Source organism: Anopheles maculipalpis, chromosome 2RL (genome assembly GCF_943734695.1).
Source record: "Anopheles maculipalpis chromosome 2RL, idAnoMacuDA_375_x, whole genome shotgun sequence".
In the NCBI taxonomy this organism is placed as follows: domain Eukaryota; kingdom Metazoa; phylum Arthropoda; class Insecta; order Diptera; family Culicidae; genus Anopheles; species Anopheles maculipalpis.
The window spans coordinates 56,489,618-56,502,581 of NC_064871.1; the positions used below are offsets into that span (position 1 = coordinate 56,489,618).

At 41.2% G+C, this 12,964-nt stretch overlaps 2 protein-coding genes across 3 annotated transcripts in view; one reads left to right on the top strand and one right to left on the bottom strand.

The window, feature by feature from the left end:
- The window catches only part of LOC126558262 (homeobox protein abdominal-A homolog), a 295,819-nt gene that overhangs the window by 27,497 nt on the left and 255,358 nt on the right, over positions 1-12,964 (bottom strand). The window lies entirely within an intron of this gene.
- On the top strand, positions 5,443-7,069 carry LOC126557781 (segmentation protein fushi tarazu). The gene is made up of 2 exons (XM_050213661.1): positions 5,443-6,421; positions 6,510-7,069. Exons 1-2 carry the CDS (start codon positions 5,443-5,445, stop codon positions 7,067-7,069), a joined length of 1,539 nt encoding a protein of 512 aa, XP_050069618.1.

Genomic DNA, 12,964 nt, shown 5'->3' on the forward strand with positions numbered 1-12,964 from the left:
GAGTATCACTATGGCAAAGCGGCAATCGTACGTACGAAACATTTGCTAACGAAAATGAGATCACAGTCACAGGAAGGAAACAGTAAGCAGATAAAGCTTTAATTTTTATCATAAATAAAACAGGCGAGGTAAAATCAGCCCCAAAACGTCAAAGCACAGCTTAAAAGGTCATAAATTTTCTCTCCGCTTGACACCAAATACTGACTGAGTCGACACGATCGAGCCACACCGCTCTAGCTTCTAAAAGCGTCGTTTAACGTCTCGAGCGGACAGAGCAAAGTCGACGCCGAAAGTTCTCATATAAATTTGAGTTTGAGTTGTTACTCAGGATGCCCGTTGTCTTTGGATCGTTTCGTTGACACTGGTTTGGTTTATATGGGGTTTTGTTTTTCACGTTGCTCTCCACTGGGTGAGGCATGAGACACCGTGTATGTGTGTGTGTGCGCGCCTCTTTCCCATGTGGCGGAAAGGAAATGCTCGAAATGCTATAAATTAAATATTAACTAATTTTTAACCTAATAAATTATGGAGAGAAGAGCGTGGGGCGTAAACTGTGCTTTTCTATTTTTGTTGTTGTTTCGTTAACGTCTAAGACCGCACTAAGCGATTCCATGGTAGAACCACTGCGAACGTCCTTTTGTAAACTAAGCGTGTGCATAGTTTTAGCGGCGCTTTGTGTAAGATATGGTGCACGAAGCAAAACATAACCTAGCATTTGTGGCAATGGCAAATGGGTGCGTACGATTAGATACCACATGAATAGCTTAAAGTTTTGTGCTACTTGAAGGATAGCTCTAAGCAGAAGAAAAAGAAGAAAAAAAAAGCGGGAAAAGCCAACCCCTTCAGAGTCATCAAACACCAGGAACTAGTAACAACCAGCGGAGAATCGTCTATCAGAATCAGCTCAGCTCGATCACGAATCGAAAATGAAGAAATAAATTATAAATTTCAACAAATTATTGTAATTTATTAGAGCGCAGGTTGTCCTCACTCAGCCGCCGTTCCTAGCCGCTCTGTACTGTAAGCCGTAGAGGTCGGAAGCGGTACAATGTGGGGAGGCATGCTTTGGGTTCTTTATGGTTCAGTGATTCCAAACCGGCACACCGAACTTGTAATGCACGGTTAGTAGGAGCACGGCTATTCACAACGACCTTTGAATCTGATATGTGCGTTCTGTCCCCTTCGTCTCGGCGAATGCTTGACTGATCGCTGGGTGATGGATATCGAGTAGTTTATGGGTTTGTTTTGGTTCGTCTTTCAACACCATTAATACTGATAAACCAAAGAACAAGTTGCACGCCACACGGGTGGGTAGTATAAAAGAAAAGCTTACATAGGATATTGTTCGTTGTAGTTGGGGGTAGTTTTTCTTTTCTATGTACGAATCATTGATGCGTACAGTTATCTGTTTAATTTTAATTATGACCGTAGATTGTTTGGCTATGAGAAGCTAAACTAAAAATACATTTCGTTGAAGATGTGCTGGCTAAACAGTGAGCTAGTATTGTTATATTTTCTGGTTAGTTATAAATCTTTAAGTTTTAAATAAAGTAAAGTTCAAACGATAACTGAGCATGCCCGGAAAAAGGTAAAAAAGAGAGGAAATGCCCCGTTAATCTAGTTTAAAAACAAAATTATCACAAGCGGTTTTGGCAATACGGCGCAAGTAGTCATACTTAAAATAAATTTTAAAAAAAGTTTGAATAAACATCGGGTACGTCAACCCAACAATTCATGTAATTGTATGCCAAGTTCCGAGATTGTAGATATTTTCCTAGACTAGATCTTTCCAATAGCAAGAGAAGAAGATAATCATCCAGGCTTAACTGTGTCCTTAAGCCTTAATAAAATGCGTTACTGCGTTACTGATTATTCAATGTCGAATTGATTACATTATAATCTCACATGTATGATTTCAAACCTTCTACGAGATAGGACTCATTGTATCTATGAACAAATTTATTAACCAACAACTTCTTCTTATTGGCTCAACAACCTCTAAGGTCATGCCAGTCATCGAAATGGCTTTTTATTCTGCCTATACCACGTAGTTGGTTAGTCAGTCCTCAACTACGGGAGGACGGGTCCGAATGGGATTTGAACCCCGATCCTGCCGTTTGTCCGGCCCGTTGTCGCTTATACCACCGCACCGCCCTAACAAACATATTGTTGTCGATGGTAAATCTCAGCAATTATTTGTTCCAACATCCTGCTGCAAAGTTTTTGGCAATGTACAAAATATTTAAAACAAATGTCTTATTATTGATCTGTAGTGGTTTCTTCTGTAAAAATCTATTTTCTGCATACACTCGTTGAAGGCATGGTTTATGAGTTTCTTTGTTTAATTACATAAAAAACCTTGGTTTTTTAATTTTAAATTTATTACTTCAGTCTACTAATCCAACAAAGTCATGATTTTTTTTTGATTATTTTATTTATTATTAAGTATGACAGCACGTCGCCTTATTGTCATTTTGAAAGTTTGACTAGCGGAAGTTTTGTTGAAATATGTCCTTACGTCCTTTACAATAAATATATTAACATAAATGTGTTTCCGAGTTTCCTGGATGTGGATTAACGACCTGACCATGTCTACACGACGTGCTCAACCCCGAGCAGGTCAAGAAGAAGAAGAAGTACTGTGTGTTAAAATTCCAAGTATCTAGCGGCATTACACAGCAGAGGAGTATTTTTGGAATGTCCCAACACTCGCGCAAACAATGTAAAACATCAAACTAACTGCAAATATTGACAGCATAATCCTAGTTAAAATTCCGAGCTATAGTTTGTGTTTGAAATTACCAGCTAAATCATCTACCTAACCCACGTTCTGCGAAGAAATTGGGGTAAAAAGTTCTAAAAGTAGTTGCTACCTGTTCCCAGCCTCAATCTGCAAATAACAAATGCAGTGTATCTCTAACCAATCATGTCTCCCCGCCCAAAAATACTTGTTTAGGGTAGTCAAACAAGATAACCATTTTATCCGACTTGGATGTACCCTTGGTGGTTTGGTTTGGTGGAAATCTGAAATGTGTTTGCTAGGCGTATTTTTTAAACTACAGGTAAATAGTATTGCCACAGCAGCCACACGTTGACGCATTTTCTCAAATCACAGGTGTCAAATGAACTAGATGGGCGTTCTCACTTGAAGAAAAATAAATCCCAAAGGCGTTATTTCTTTGTATGCCATGGCTAATCCAACAACACCAAACAAATGATGAGCAAAGAATTTTGAATCGAAGAAGACATTTGAGCATGACAATGCATTGTTTTATAATCCTTTGAAAGGTGTTCTTGAGCGAGATAGTCAACGGCAAACACTCTCCTCCACTGTCTTAGCCTTGGTGACGAAGCCGGTATCATTTATTACTGATAATTGATGGTTACCTGTCGGTGTAATCGTGTCTCGTGAATGGAAATCCATTAGAAAACATGGTGAAGCACTGGCTAGTGCTGCGTGGACAAGGTTATGAAATCATCATTGGATTTAAAATACTTTTGCCTGCTCGTCTGAAGAAACGAATGAACAAATAGGATGCAATCTGCCGGCGCCTGTTGCATGCCAACGCACAGTGTATTGCACATGATTAATGAATCGAATTTTGGAGGGTCTTAATGGAGGAAGGTTGAAAATCGTGCCGCTTAATTCCTCAAAACCGTCATTACTGTAGAGGTGGCTTATTGATGACGGCAGTGGACACTACAATTCAGCGACGATGCACATCTAAACTAAAGCCAGTTGACTTTGATTTTGCATTACATCTGTCGCATTCGTTGAGTAAGGCTGAACCATTCGCACGCGCTTTCGTAGATATCAGAGAGATAAATGATGTGTTGTTGAACCGTTAGCTTCCCTCGGTCGGATCGCCACCACGTGAAATTGTTCGGTCGAATTCGGGAACAATTGTTCCAACTCGCTGTCACACTATTTTAATTTATGACTATTTATTTAGTTCATTGCCTGCACTTTTCCGCACCAAAATTTTTGTGTCGATTTCGTTCGATTCCTTTCCCCGGGGCGGGTGATGTTTCGCTTTCACTTGGAAGCGTGCCATACCGATTGCAAAACGCTTCCACTAGGGTATGTAGAAGGGAAATCGAAATCTGAATCAACGTCAATACCTACCGTGCAATCAATCCAAGGGAAGGAAGGCTAGGAAGCTCAAAAATTGGCAGCTTCCATTGCTAGGGGGTGGCTGCATTGAAAGGATGGCAAAATGGGCCGATACGTACGGTACGCTTCAAACGCTGTATTTTTCCGGGTGGGTCTGTTCCTATGCTCAAACTTCCTCTCTCTCTCTGATTTGGTGTATCGACGAGTTACAATTCAATTTATCCCACATGAAAAACCTACAGCTTCTGTTGATTGTGCACGTTTGCAAGGCTGTTTCGTAAAGGTGGTACATATACAGTGCAAGTTATTGTAAGGGGTGCCCAAGGGTCCCAAATGTGGATTGTACGTTGGAAATCTGTTACCTCGATCCGTGGTGTACAGCAGTTGCCGGTTCACCGGAAAACATACAGCTGGTTAAGCAAAATTGTATTATAGATAAATTAAGTTGAAATCATACATCCTGCTGAAACCGACGATCAGCAACAGGAATGCATCAGTTTACGTTAGGCTAATTTCAACTAATGAAGTTTAATATGGCATCCCACGCGTCGTTCATGAGAAATTCGGAAGCCGCCATAAATTGTTGCTGACCTTCACACCACCTACGAGTTGGCAGCAATTATGAAGGATTGCTGTGGCTGTTGCTGAATTACAATACTGTCATAGCCTTGGTTTTGAGGAGGTAAATGTATCAATGCACAAGAATCCATACTATCCTTGAGTAATAATGCAACTCTGGGAGCGTGACTACTTTACCTAGGTACTTCAATACTGTTTTTTTTCTTCCGATGCATTAATATTGGTGGGTGTAAATAGATATGTATGATGCAGTATGGGTTTCGTATGTATCACTTACATTGAACCTTGTTATGTACTTTTGACCCTACGATGTACACGTGTGTGTGTCTTGTGCGTATTAGGATTAGGGTAATCATTGCCGCTATCCAGTGCGGAGGGGAAAATGCCGCAGTCCCTTTGCAGCTCTATCTTTGCTTCTCTTCTTTTAAGCCTATTCTAGGATCTACCCTCAAAATGGTCCTACTGCAGGAGAGTGCAAAGGATGCAGAAATGTTTTATTGTATTTATTTTTCCGCCTGCCGTATGTTGTTAGGTGAGGTCGTGTGCCACTGGACGTGTTATTGCCATAGATGCGAAAATCCGAGCACATAGAAAAGGTAGAGAATTCGATGACAAAAATCAGCAGCTTAGTTGATGCAGCACTCATTCGTTCGTGGATATCGTGCGTGAGAAGATCGGTTTAGTTTAGCAAGCATTTTTAACGCAAGCTCACATTGTGTACTCGAGTTAGAATCATTTGCAACGGCAACATGGCAGCAACACATCCACTCTACAATGAGTACCAAACCAGCTACTACAACTCTTGCTACAACTATTCACCATTTGGACAAGAGCAGTTCATTGCAAACCAATGTCAATCAGCTCTACAGTATACGGATAGTGATTCGAGTATGTCTCAGACACAACAACTACAAACACCGCAGTACGCACCGCCACAACAGCAGGATAATCAATTCGCGCCAACAACATCTTCCGCGGCAGTAGGATATGCTTTACCGGGACAATACTATCCTGATGGGCAATTTACCTCAAACCAGTTCAACGGCAGACATCAGCAAGTAGATCAGTGCGGAGCTCAGTATGATAGCTACTATGGCTATCCATATCAATCTTTAGCACATCATAATGCGTATGGAACACAAGAGCACACAGGCGAGTACTGGTTTAGAGCAAATGGGACCGAGTGTTCTAGCGAAGGAACAGTGAGTAGCGGAAAGATTGGTGAAGTTGCAAAAGAGCCAGCTACAAAACGAAAGTATTCTGATGAAGATACAAAAAACACGGAAAAATTGGCTACCGCCGAGGCAAGCATCGCAACGGACTCTCCAGCCCTTCGAGCACTTCTTACTAATCCGGCTAAAAAGCTGAAGTACAATCCCCATTACGCTAACGGCGTAAGGAAGGAAACCGTGCGTCGGACAGCAATGACGATAGGCTGCAATAGTGGTATTCTCTCTCCTGCTGCCAGTGACCGCATTGTTCCTGACATTGTGCCATTGTCGCCGAACAAGACCGATGATAGTATCGATAGTCTGCTGGACAACACCTCTAAGCACGGTGTTGATACGACACAGGGCGAAAACTACACAATACACAATGTCGGGCAACCGTCCACACCGAACTATGATGGTGTAAGCACTCCGCCTCTTTCACCAAAGGATATGGAAAGTGCAATCTCATCACACGGGCTAGCAGGACACTCTTGGAACCAAAATGGTGATTCTGAAGGTATGCTGATATTCCGGAACATTTGCCATGATGTTTTTAAACCTATTTTTTAAATATATCTCTCTCTCTCTCTCTCTCTCTCTCTCAGATCATCCCAAAGAGCCTTCCAAGCGCACTAGGCAATCGTACTCCCGTAATCAAACGCTTGAATTGGAAAAAGAGTTCCATTTCAACCGGTATTTGAATCGAAGACGTCGTATAGAGATCGCCAATACGCTCAAGTTGACCGAAAGACAGATCAAGATTTGGTTCCAGAATCGACGCATGAAAGCCAAGAAGGATCATTCATCATCGACCAATACGCCGGATCTAGCATTGGATGGTGAACTGTTACAGCCGTCGACCAAGGGATCGGCCGTACTAGAACAATCACAACTTCCGATCGGTAACGATATGCGACCAGTGTCGTTAATTACGCCTCCAAGCTCTTTTCATCAGGTAGGAAATCTTCAGCCTGATCAACTTCCGATCAGCCAATGGCCCTACCACCATTCGCACCACCCGCAGAACCATTATTATTACTCGCAACAGTTCTCGGACCACTCGCAAAATGGTTTTCAGAATCTAGATTCCATTTCCAATGGAGCATCTTACAATCATCGACCGTATCAATCGAACGCTAGTTATATTGCTTCGAGTTTTGTATAAGACAGTAACAGCCACTAGTACCCAGCTTCTAACCCCTAAATTACCCAGCGATCATGTGATGCCTTGGCAGTAAACTGTTAGTAAGGAAATAGACGTATGTAGTTTTAAAGAAGCCCTTCGATATGTGATAACTAGTTTGATATGACGATTCCGAGAAGACGAAAGCACCATTTGCCATCATAAAATAAATAACAAATCACAAAAGATACGAACACAACGGTCCATACTGATTTTGAATGCGCAGAAACTCCGCGTATCCCGAATACTTGTATAATCGACCCTGCGAGACGTACTTGCATGAGGCAGCTGTCCTGGGGTGAGCTTGAACATTTTGCGGTAAAGTGCAGTTTTGTTCATTTCCACACCTAAACCAACGTTGAAAAAGAAAACGTTTACTACCGGCAGGATGTATCTCTCATACGTGTGTGACTGTGTATGGTTTTCGGAAAACACCAGCGAACCAGCGTGCGAAGCGGAATGCTAAACATATGGGTGTTCGGGATGTTTGCTTTGGCATTGCATCCCTCGGCGGAAACAGGAGGCAAAGAATGCGACGAGGGAACAATCATATCCCTCAGCGGCGGTCGAAAGCCGCATCCCACGAATGACGTACAGAAAGAAAAGCCTCATGCAGTTTCAACGTTCGGCAGGGGTGGCGTTTCTTCCGAGAGCAGTATGCTCTCGAAGGCGTACGTATCGAACGGATGACGGCAGGCGAGTAAAATCTGCCACGGTGACAGCTTAGGACGAGATAATCGCTTCACAGTTAGCACAGCAAGGGCGTTTCGGAAGGTGAAGTAGTGTGGTAAGATGTCATGATTGGCTGCCTTACAGATTTAGGCGTTAATCTGATCGAGCCAAGTGTTTAGCAGAAGCGCGTGAGACAATGAATTGAATGTTTCGTACTTGCACTGACGTCGAACGAAAGTAGTTTTTTTTTCGTTTGAATTTTATAGTTCCGTTCGTTTGTTATCATGTTTCAGAAATTTACTTATTGTGCGGCACATTTCCGAGAAATTGGCGGCAGCCAGCAGTGAACACTGTGTAAATAATTAAATTGTAGTTCCGCTAAAGACGAATATGTATTTTGTTCGGCCCATAAAAAGTTAATGTTGCGGAACTGTCGCCACATAATTTTAATCACGAAACAATTTTTAATCTGCAGCAATCTGCAGTACAAACTGAACTGTGCGGCATATTTGCGATCTTTTTTTGTGGACCTTTGTTTCTGGCAATGAAATGTTTCTTGCGTCTTGATCTGGCTGGGTAGTACGCGTTGCGATACCGGTTTAGTTGGAGGGTTGCTTCGAGAGTAGTTGCCTATAACTACCATGTGCAACCGTCGACCTTGCTAGTGGCATTCATGTGTACCGAGAGTTAATTTATTAGCCGGTTTGGGACAGATCCGCGAAGCATTCTTGATTTTTCTTTTGCTTTATCTTCACATTGCTCGACATAAAACGTTCCGTTTGGATCAAGAATGATCATCAAGACGACTGAATCTATTGTAATGATGAATGATACACATATATATTTGCATATATATTTATATACATATAAAGTACATAATTTAAGTACCAACTACTACTGGTACTGCACGATCACATATACTGGTAATGACTACTACTGGTAAAGACATCTTGTAACTTTGATGCACTCAACGAACTCATACACTCCCTACAATTTTATAAGTTTTGCTACATTGTTGAAGAAATGCTATATATGTATATATCTGCTTCAGTTGTATGCTTGTATAACTGAGTTAAACGTAAATTGTTTCTCGTGTTTTAGCCTTGGCAGAAGCGAGATACAGAATACGAAGGTTTTGATATTATTCTTCCTTTATGAACTTTTACAATTTTGTTCAGGCACACGAACACGGACACGACTGTCTTCTACTGGCTCGCTAAACGTGCTGTTGAGGATTATTTTATTAGTTTACACTCCTAATGATACCAATAAAGTCCGCTCATCCCGGATGCCAGTTCCTTGGCCTTTGTGTGCTATCGGGAAAAGATGGCAGGTTCCCCGGAGTTCTTTGAGCAAAGCTGTGGCACTTACACGGGATGGGTAGAATATGCGTTCGCCTATGCATTGGTGTCGGTGAACGGCATGGCATACGAACGATCCGTTCGTAGGCCCGTTTTGTAATGGTTGTCTTATAATAAAAATTAAAATTTTTGAAAATAAACACGACAACCAATGTTAGGTGTGCTGCAGTTGGTACGGCACGGTGTACAATGCGAAGTGGCAATACTTTTCCATGAGTCAAATACACCGAAAGAACCCGGATCGTCCCTTCGATATTGGAGGTCATAAGAAAAACCGTTCCTAATAAAACATACCTAATAAAGTGATAAAGTAATTCGTCAACCAGAAATTTTGTTTGAATTTGAAATTTTCTTCAATCTAAGGTTAGGTTTCTACCCAAACTAAATGCTTTGGAAAGTATGCTCAAACCCGTAGTTAGCTAAATATGTTGCTTGGTACACACCGTGGAAAAATTACCAATGGCAAAAGCAAGGAACTCCGTTTTTGCTTTATGGTTTTACAATGTCGTGTACGGAAAGCACGCGCAATATCGAGGCGGAAATCGAAAATCTTACTACAGGAACTAGCGACTCTAACGCATGATGTCCAAGGTTCCGGCTAACATAATTACGATTGCGATCGGAAGCGGCCGGATACGGCAATTATCGCCTGTGGATTCGGATTTCCAATCGAATGGTTCAATCACATGTTCACGCTTTGATCAGAAGCTTACTTTGTTTATACGTTCAACATTGCTAATCAGCGTGATCTTCAGTGCATCAACGTTGATGTCATGTAGAGGCACTATGGTTACTAGTGGAAATGCTACAAATGCTCGTGTTGTAGGCATAGGATGTCTAGAAAACATGTCGTTATGCTCTACGCGCGCACAGTGTGTGATGCTTTATTTGTTTATTAGTTTGTTCAAAACAAATTATACGCCACAAAGCAAAGCAAACATTTCCGAGATACCCGTGTTCGTCTGCTCGGACGTCCTGCTAGGTGGGATCACGGTTCAAAAATCACCAATATGTGAGAATAAATATGCACACGACTCCTACTTGCCTGAACGTTTCTCCAAATGGTGGTCACACGACCGGAATCTTGCCTGCTTTACAGTATCCGACGATGGGCAAGCAGCCACGAGACGGTATCAGGATCCATTGCCCAAGGTCACTGATCTATCGAAACCGTTTTCCTCGCACGACAATTTTATTGCCGTGTCCTTGTCGCTTCGGATTGAAATGCTTTACCGATGCTGGCCTCAGTCCTGAAATTGAAACGTAGCTATTGAAACGACAACAGCAGGATATTTCACCTTTCGGCTCTCTTCGATGCCTAGTTCATCGGTAGTAGGCGATGACGTGCAACTGTGCCATGTCCTCGGAAGGATAATAATGTTAATGATTTTTCCTTGAGCCGAGAGACTTTAATCGTAACTAATTGCTGCCACACGAATGGCAGCATGTACCAAAAGTCCTTGAACTAAAGTAATGTTACTTGAGGAACGTTGTTTCTTGTAAAATTTCACAAATATAACCGAAGGCTTCATTTAATAAGATGAAACACAGGACTCTGATGTTAAGAACTTTTTGCTGTCAAGCCAAACCATACATGAGATATATCCGAGGCATACTTGGACATTTTAAATTCGGCATTCGGGGACAATTTCAACACTGTCGTAAAAGGAGGGATGCGTTTTTCATGTTCTCCAATTTAGTCAAGTGTTTAGGGCTGCGTTGGCGTTGGGTTCGGGGGTGTTGTGCGTGAATGGTCAACAATAGAATGGCCACAACACTACAATAGCTGGAAAAAGAGTTGCAACCAATCACCTTCGAATCAATAGACGCAGCAATAGTATCGGACCAACAGAACATGTATTCACTTCTACATCATCATCACCACCAGCAACACCACTCATTCACAACCGAGCAAGCTCGGGACAAGACAAATCATAGGGAGGAAATGTCGTTTGTATACAATTTTGTTTTTTGTAACATAGTTACCACAGGCGGTGCTGACAATACGGTGGTGAGCCGTCATACTAAAATTTAAACAAAAAGAATGTACCTGTGTTGGTTAATATCTTAAATGGCTAGCTAACACTGGAAACACACTCAGTAAAACATAACCATAATTATGAAACCAATTAAAACAATTAATTGCGTTTGTAGGAGATTTTCAATGTATTTGTAAAAATAACAAAATTGTTGTTTCTTTTCGTATAAGTTGTTGAACGTATTCGAATTTAGTATTATTTTTTCTATACACAGGACCGGCGATCCAGCTGCGAGTAAAATCAAGCCATGAAAACCAGACTAGTCCGAGGTACTAGGTTGTAGAACTAAGTAAAAAAGAAGAGAAAGAAGATGATAATTCCTACTTTTACGGATGTCTGGTATGTGATATAGAAAAACGACATAATAAGCGATCAATGCTAGGCCAATTCGATGCCTACCGAGCGTAACCCTAACGATGTTAGCGTCCTGGCTACAGAAACACTCTCCTCAGTTATGGTAAGTTAAGAGGCATATAAATCAGAAGGTGATTTAAAAAAAAGTTTTTATACTTTGTTAACCTGGAACAACAATCGTTCTTATTAAAAGCCGCGTATGGTAATTCACAAAAATTGGAATTTTTCAAGCCATGCATCCGACTGCTTTTCCCATGCTGAGAACCTCATTTGTGTCGATGTAAGTGCCATCTTGCGGTGCTATGCGAAAGCTTATGTGAATTTCATTTCCTTTCTATTCAGAGCCATCTGGCGTATGACTATTTCGAGCAGTTTTCTCACGGCAGTGAGTTTTTTCTTGATGAAAATCTCTCTTCACTTTAATGTCACTCTCATGGAACCTGCGTTCATATTCCAACAAAACTCGATGACGAATCATCCAACTGGAAATAACACTTGACAACATGGACAACAAGAAGGATATCAATATGAAAGGTAGCTGGAAATAGTTTAGAAGATTTCACTTTAAACATGATGCAAATGGATAAAATTGAACATTACCGAATGAAAAGAATGATTGTAAAAAACATTTACATGACATTATTTGTACAATCAAGCCTACACCACAGTTACAGGTGCGAACAAAATGACATTGGCACATTGCAAAATTGTTTGCTTATGCAAAAGTAACGACCAACGCGTAGTGTTTTAAAAAGATAGAAACAAAAAATTTTCAACCTCTTAACTTTGCGTTTCAGCATGAAACAGAATGTTGCCGAAAAGACTGTCATTTAACCAGCAAACACTTGAAAACACAAACAAACCGATTGCGGCTGTCGTTAATGAGAGGTAATAATTATCATAATTATGAATGCGTTTTGTTCTTTGGTTCCTGGGCCAACACTAGAGCAAAAAGATGTAATCCTTTCAGCTTTTGTTCCTGCTGAGGGAGTAGCAGTAGTGCTTGTTTTTGGGAAAATGCTGGGCAACATTATATCGCCAGTTGTTCGGATTTTGTAATTGTTTTCTCGACAGTCGGTCTTTAGAAGCAAGCGTAAAAAATGAGTCGGCTGTTTCGAAGATTTTCCATCTTTGAACGAAGGATGCGTCTGTCTTTCTGGTCGGCTATCAATTCAGGAGTGGTGGTGAAAGTTTATACTAGTTGAAAGATGTTTTACCACTGACTGGACTAACTTGGTTGATGGTAAAATCGGGGCTTTTTAATGGCGCTCATCAAGCTCTGCTGTTGTATTTCTGGTTTTCGGGAAAACCAAAACATCCTCATCCTCACGAAATCACAAACAAGGAGAATGTTATTAATTACAGTCAGAAGCCACGTTGGTTCCTCGAAAACTTTGAAGCGTGATTGAAAAACAGATACAATCTTGTTAAAAAGTCTTGACGTACCATCA

What these genes read in the sequence shown, in the direction of transcription:
- LOC126557781 (XM_050213661.1), top strand. Translation starts at nt 5,443, where the DNA reads ATGGCAGCAACACATCCACTCTACAATGAGTACCAAACCAGCTACTAC. An exon ending in CCAAAATGGTGATTCTGAAG is followed by an intron (nt 6,422 to 6,509) that starts GTATGCTGATAT and finishes TCTCTCTCTCAG; the next exon opens with ATCATCCCAAAGAGCCTTCC.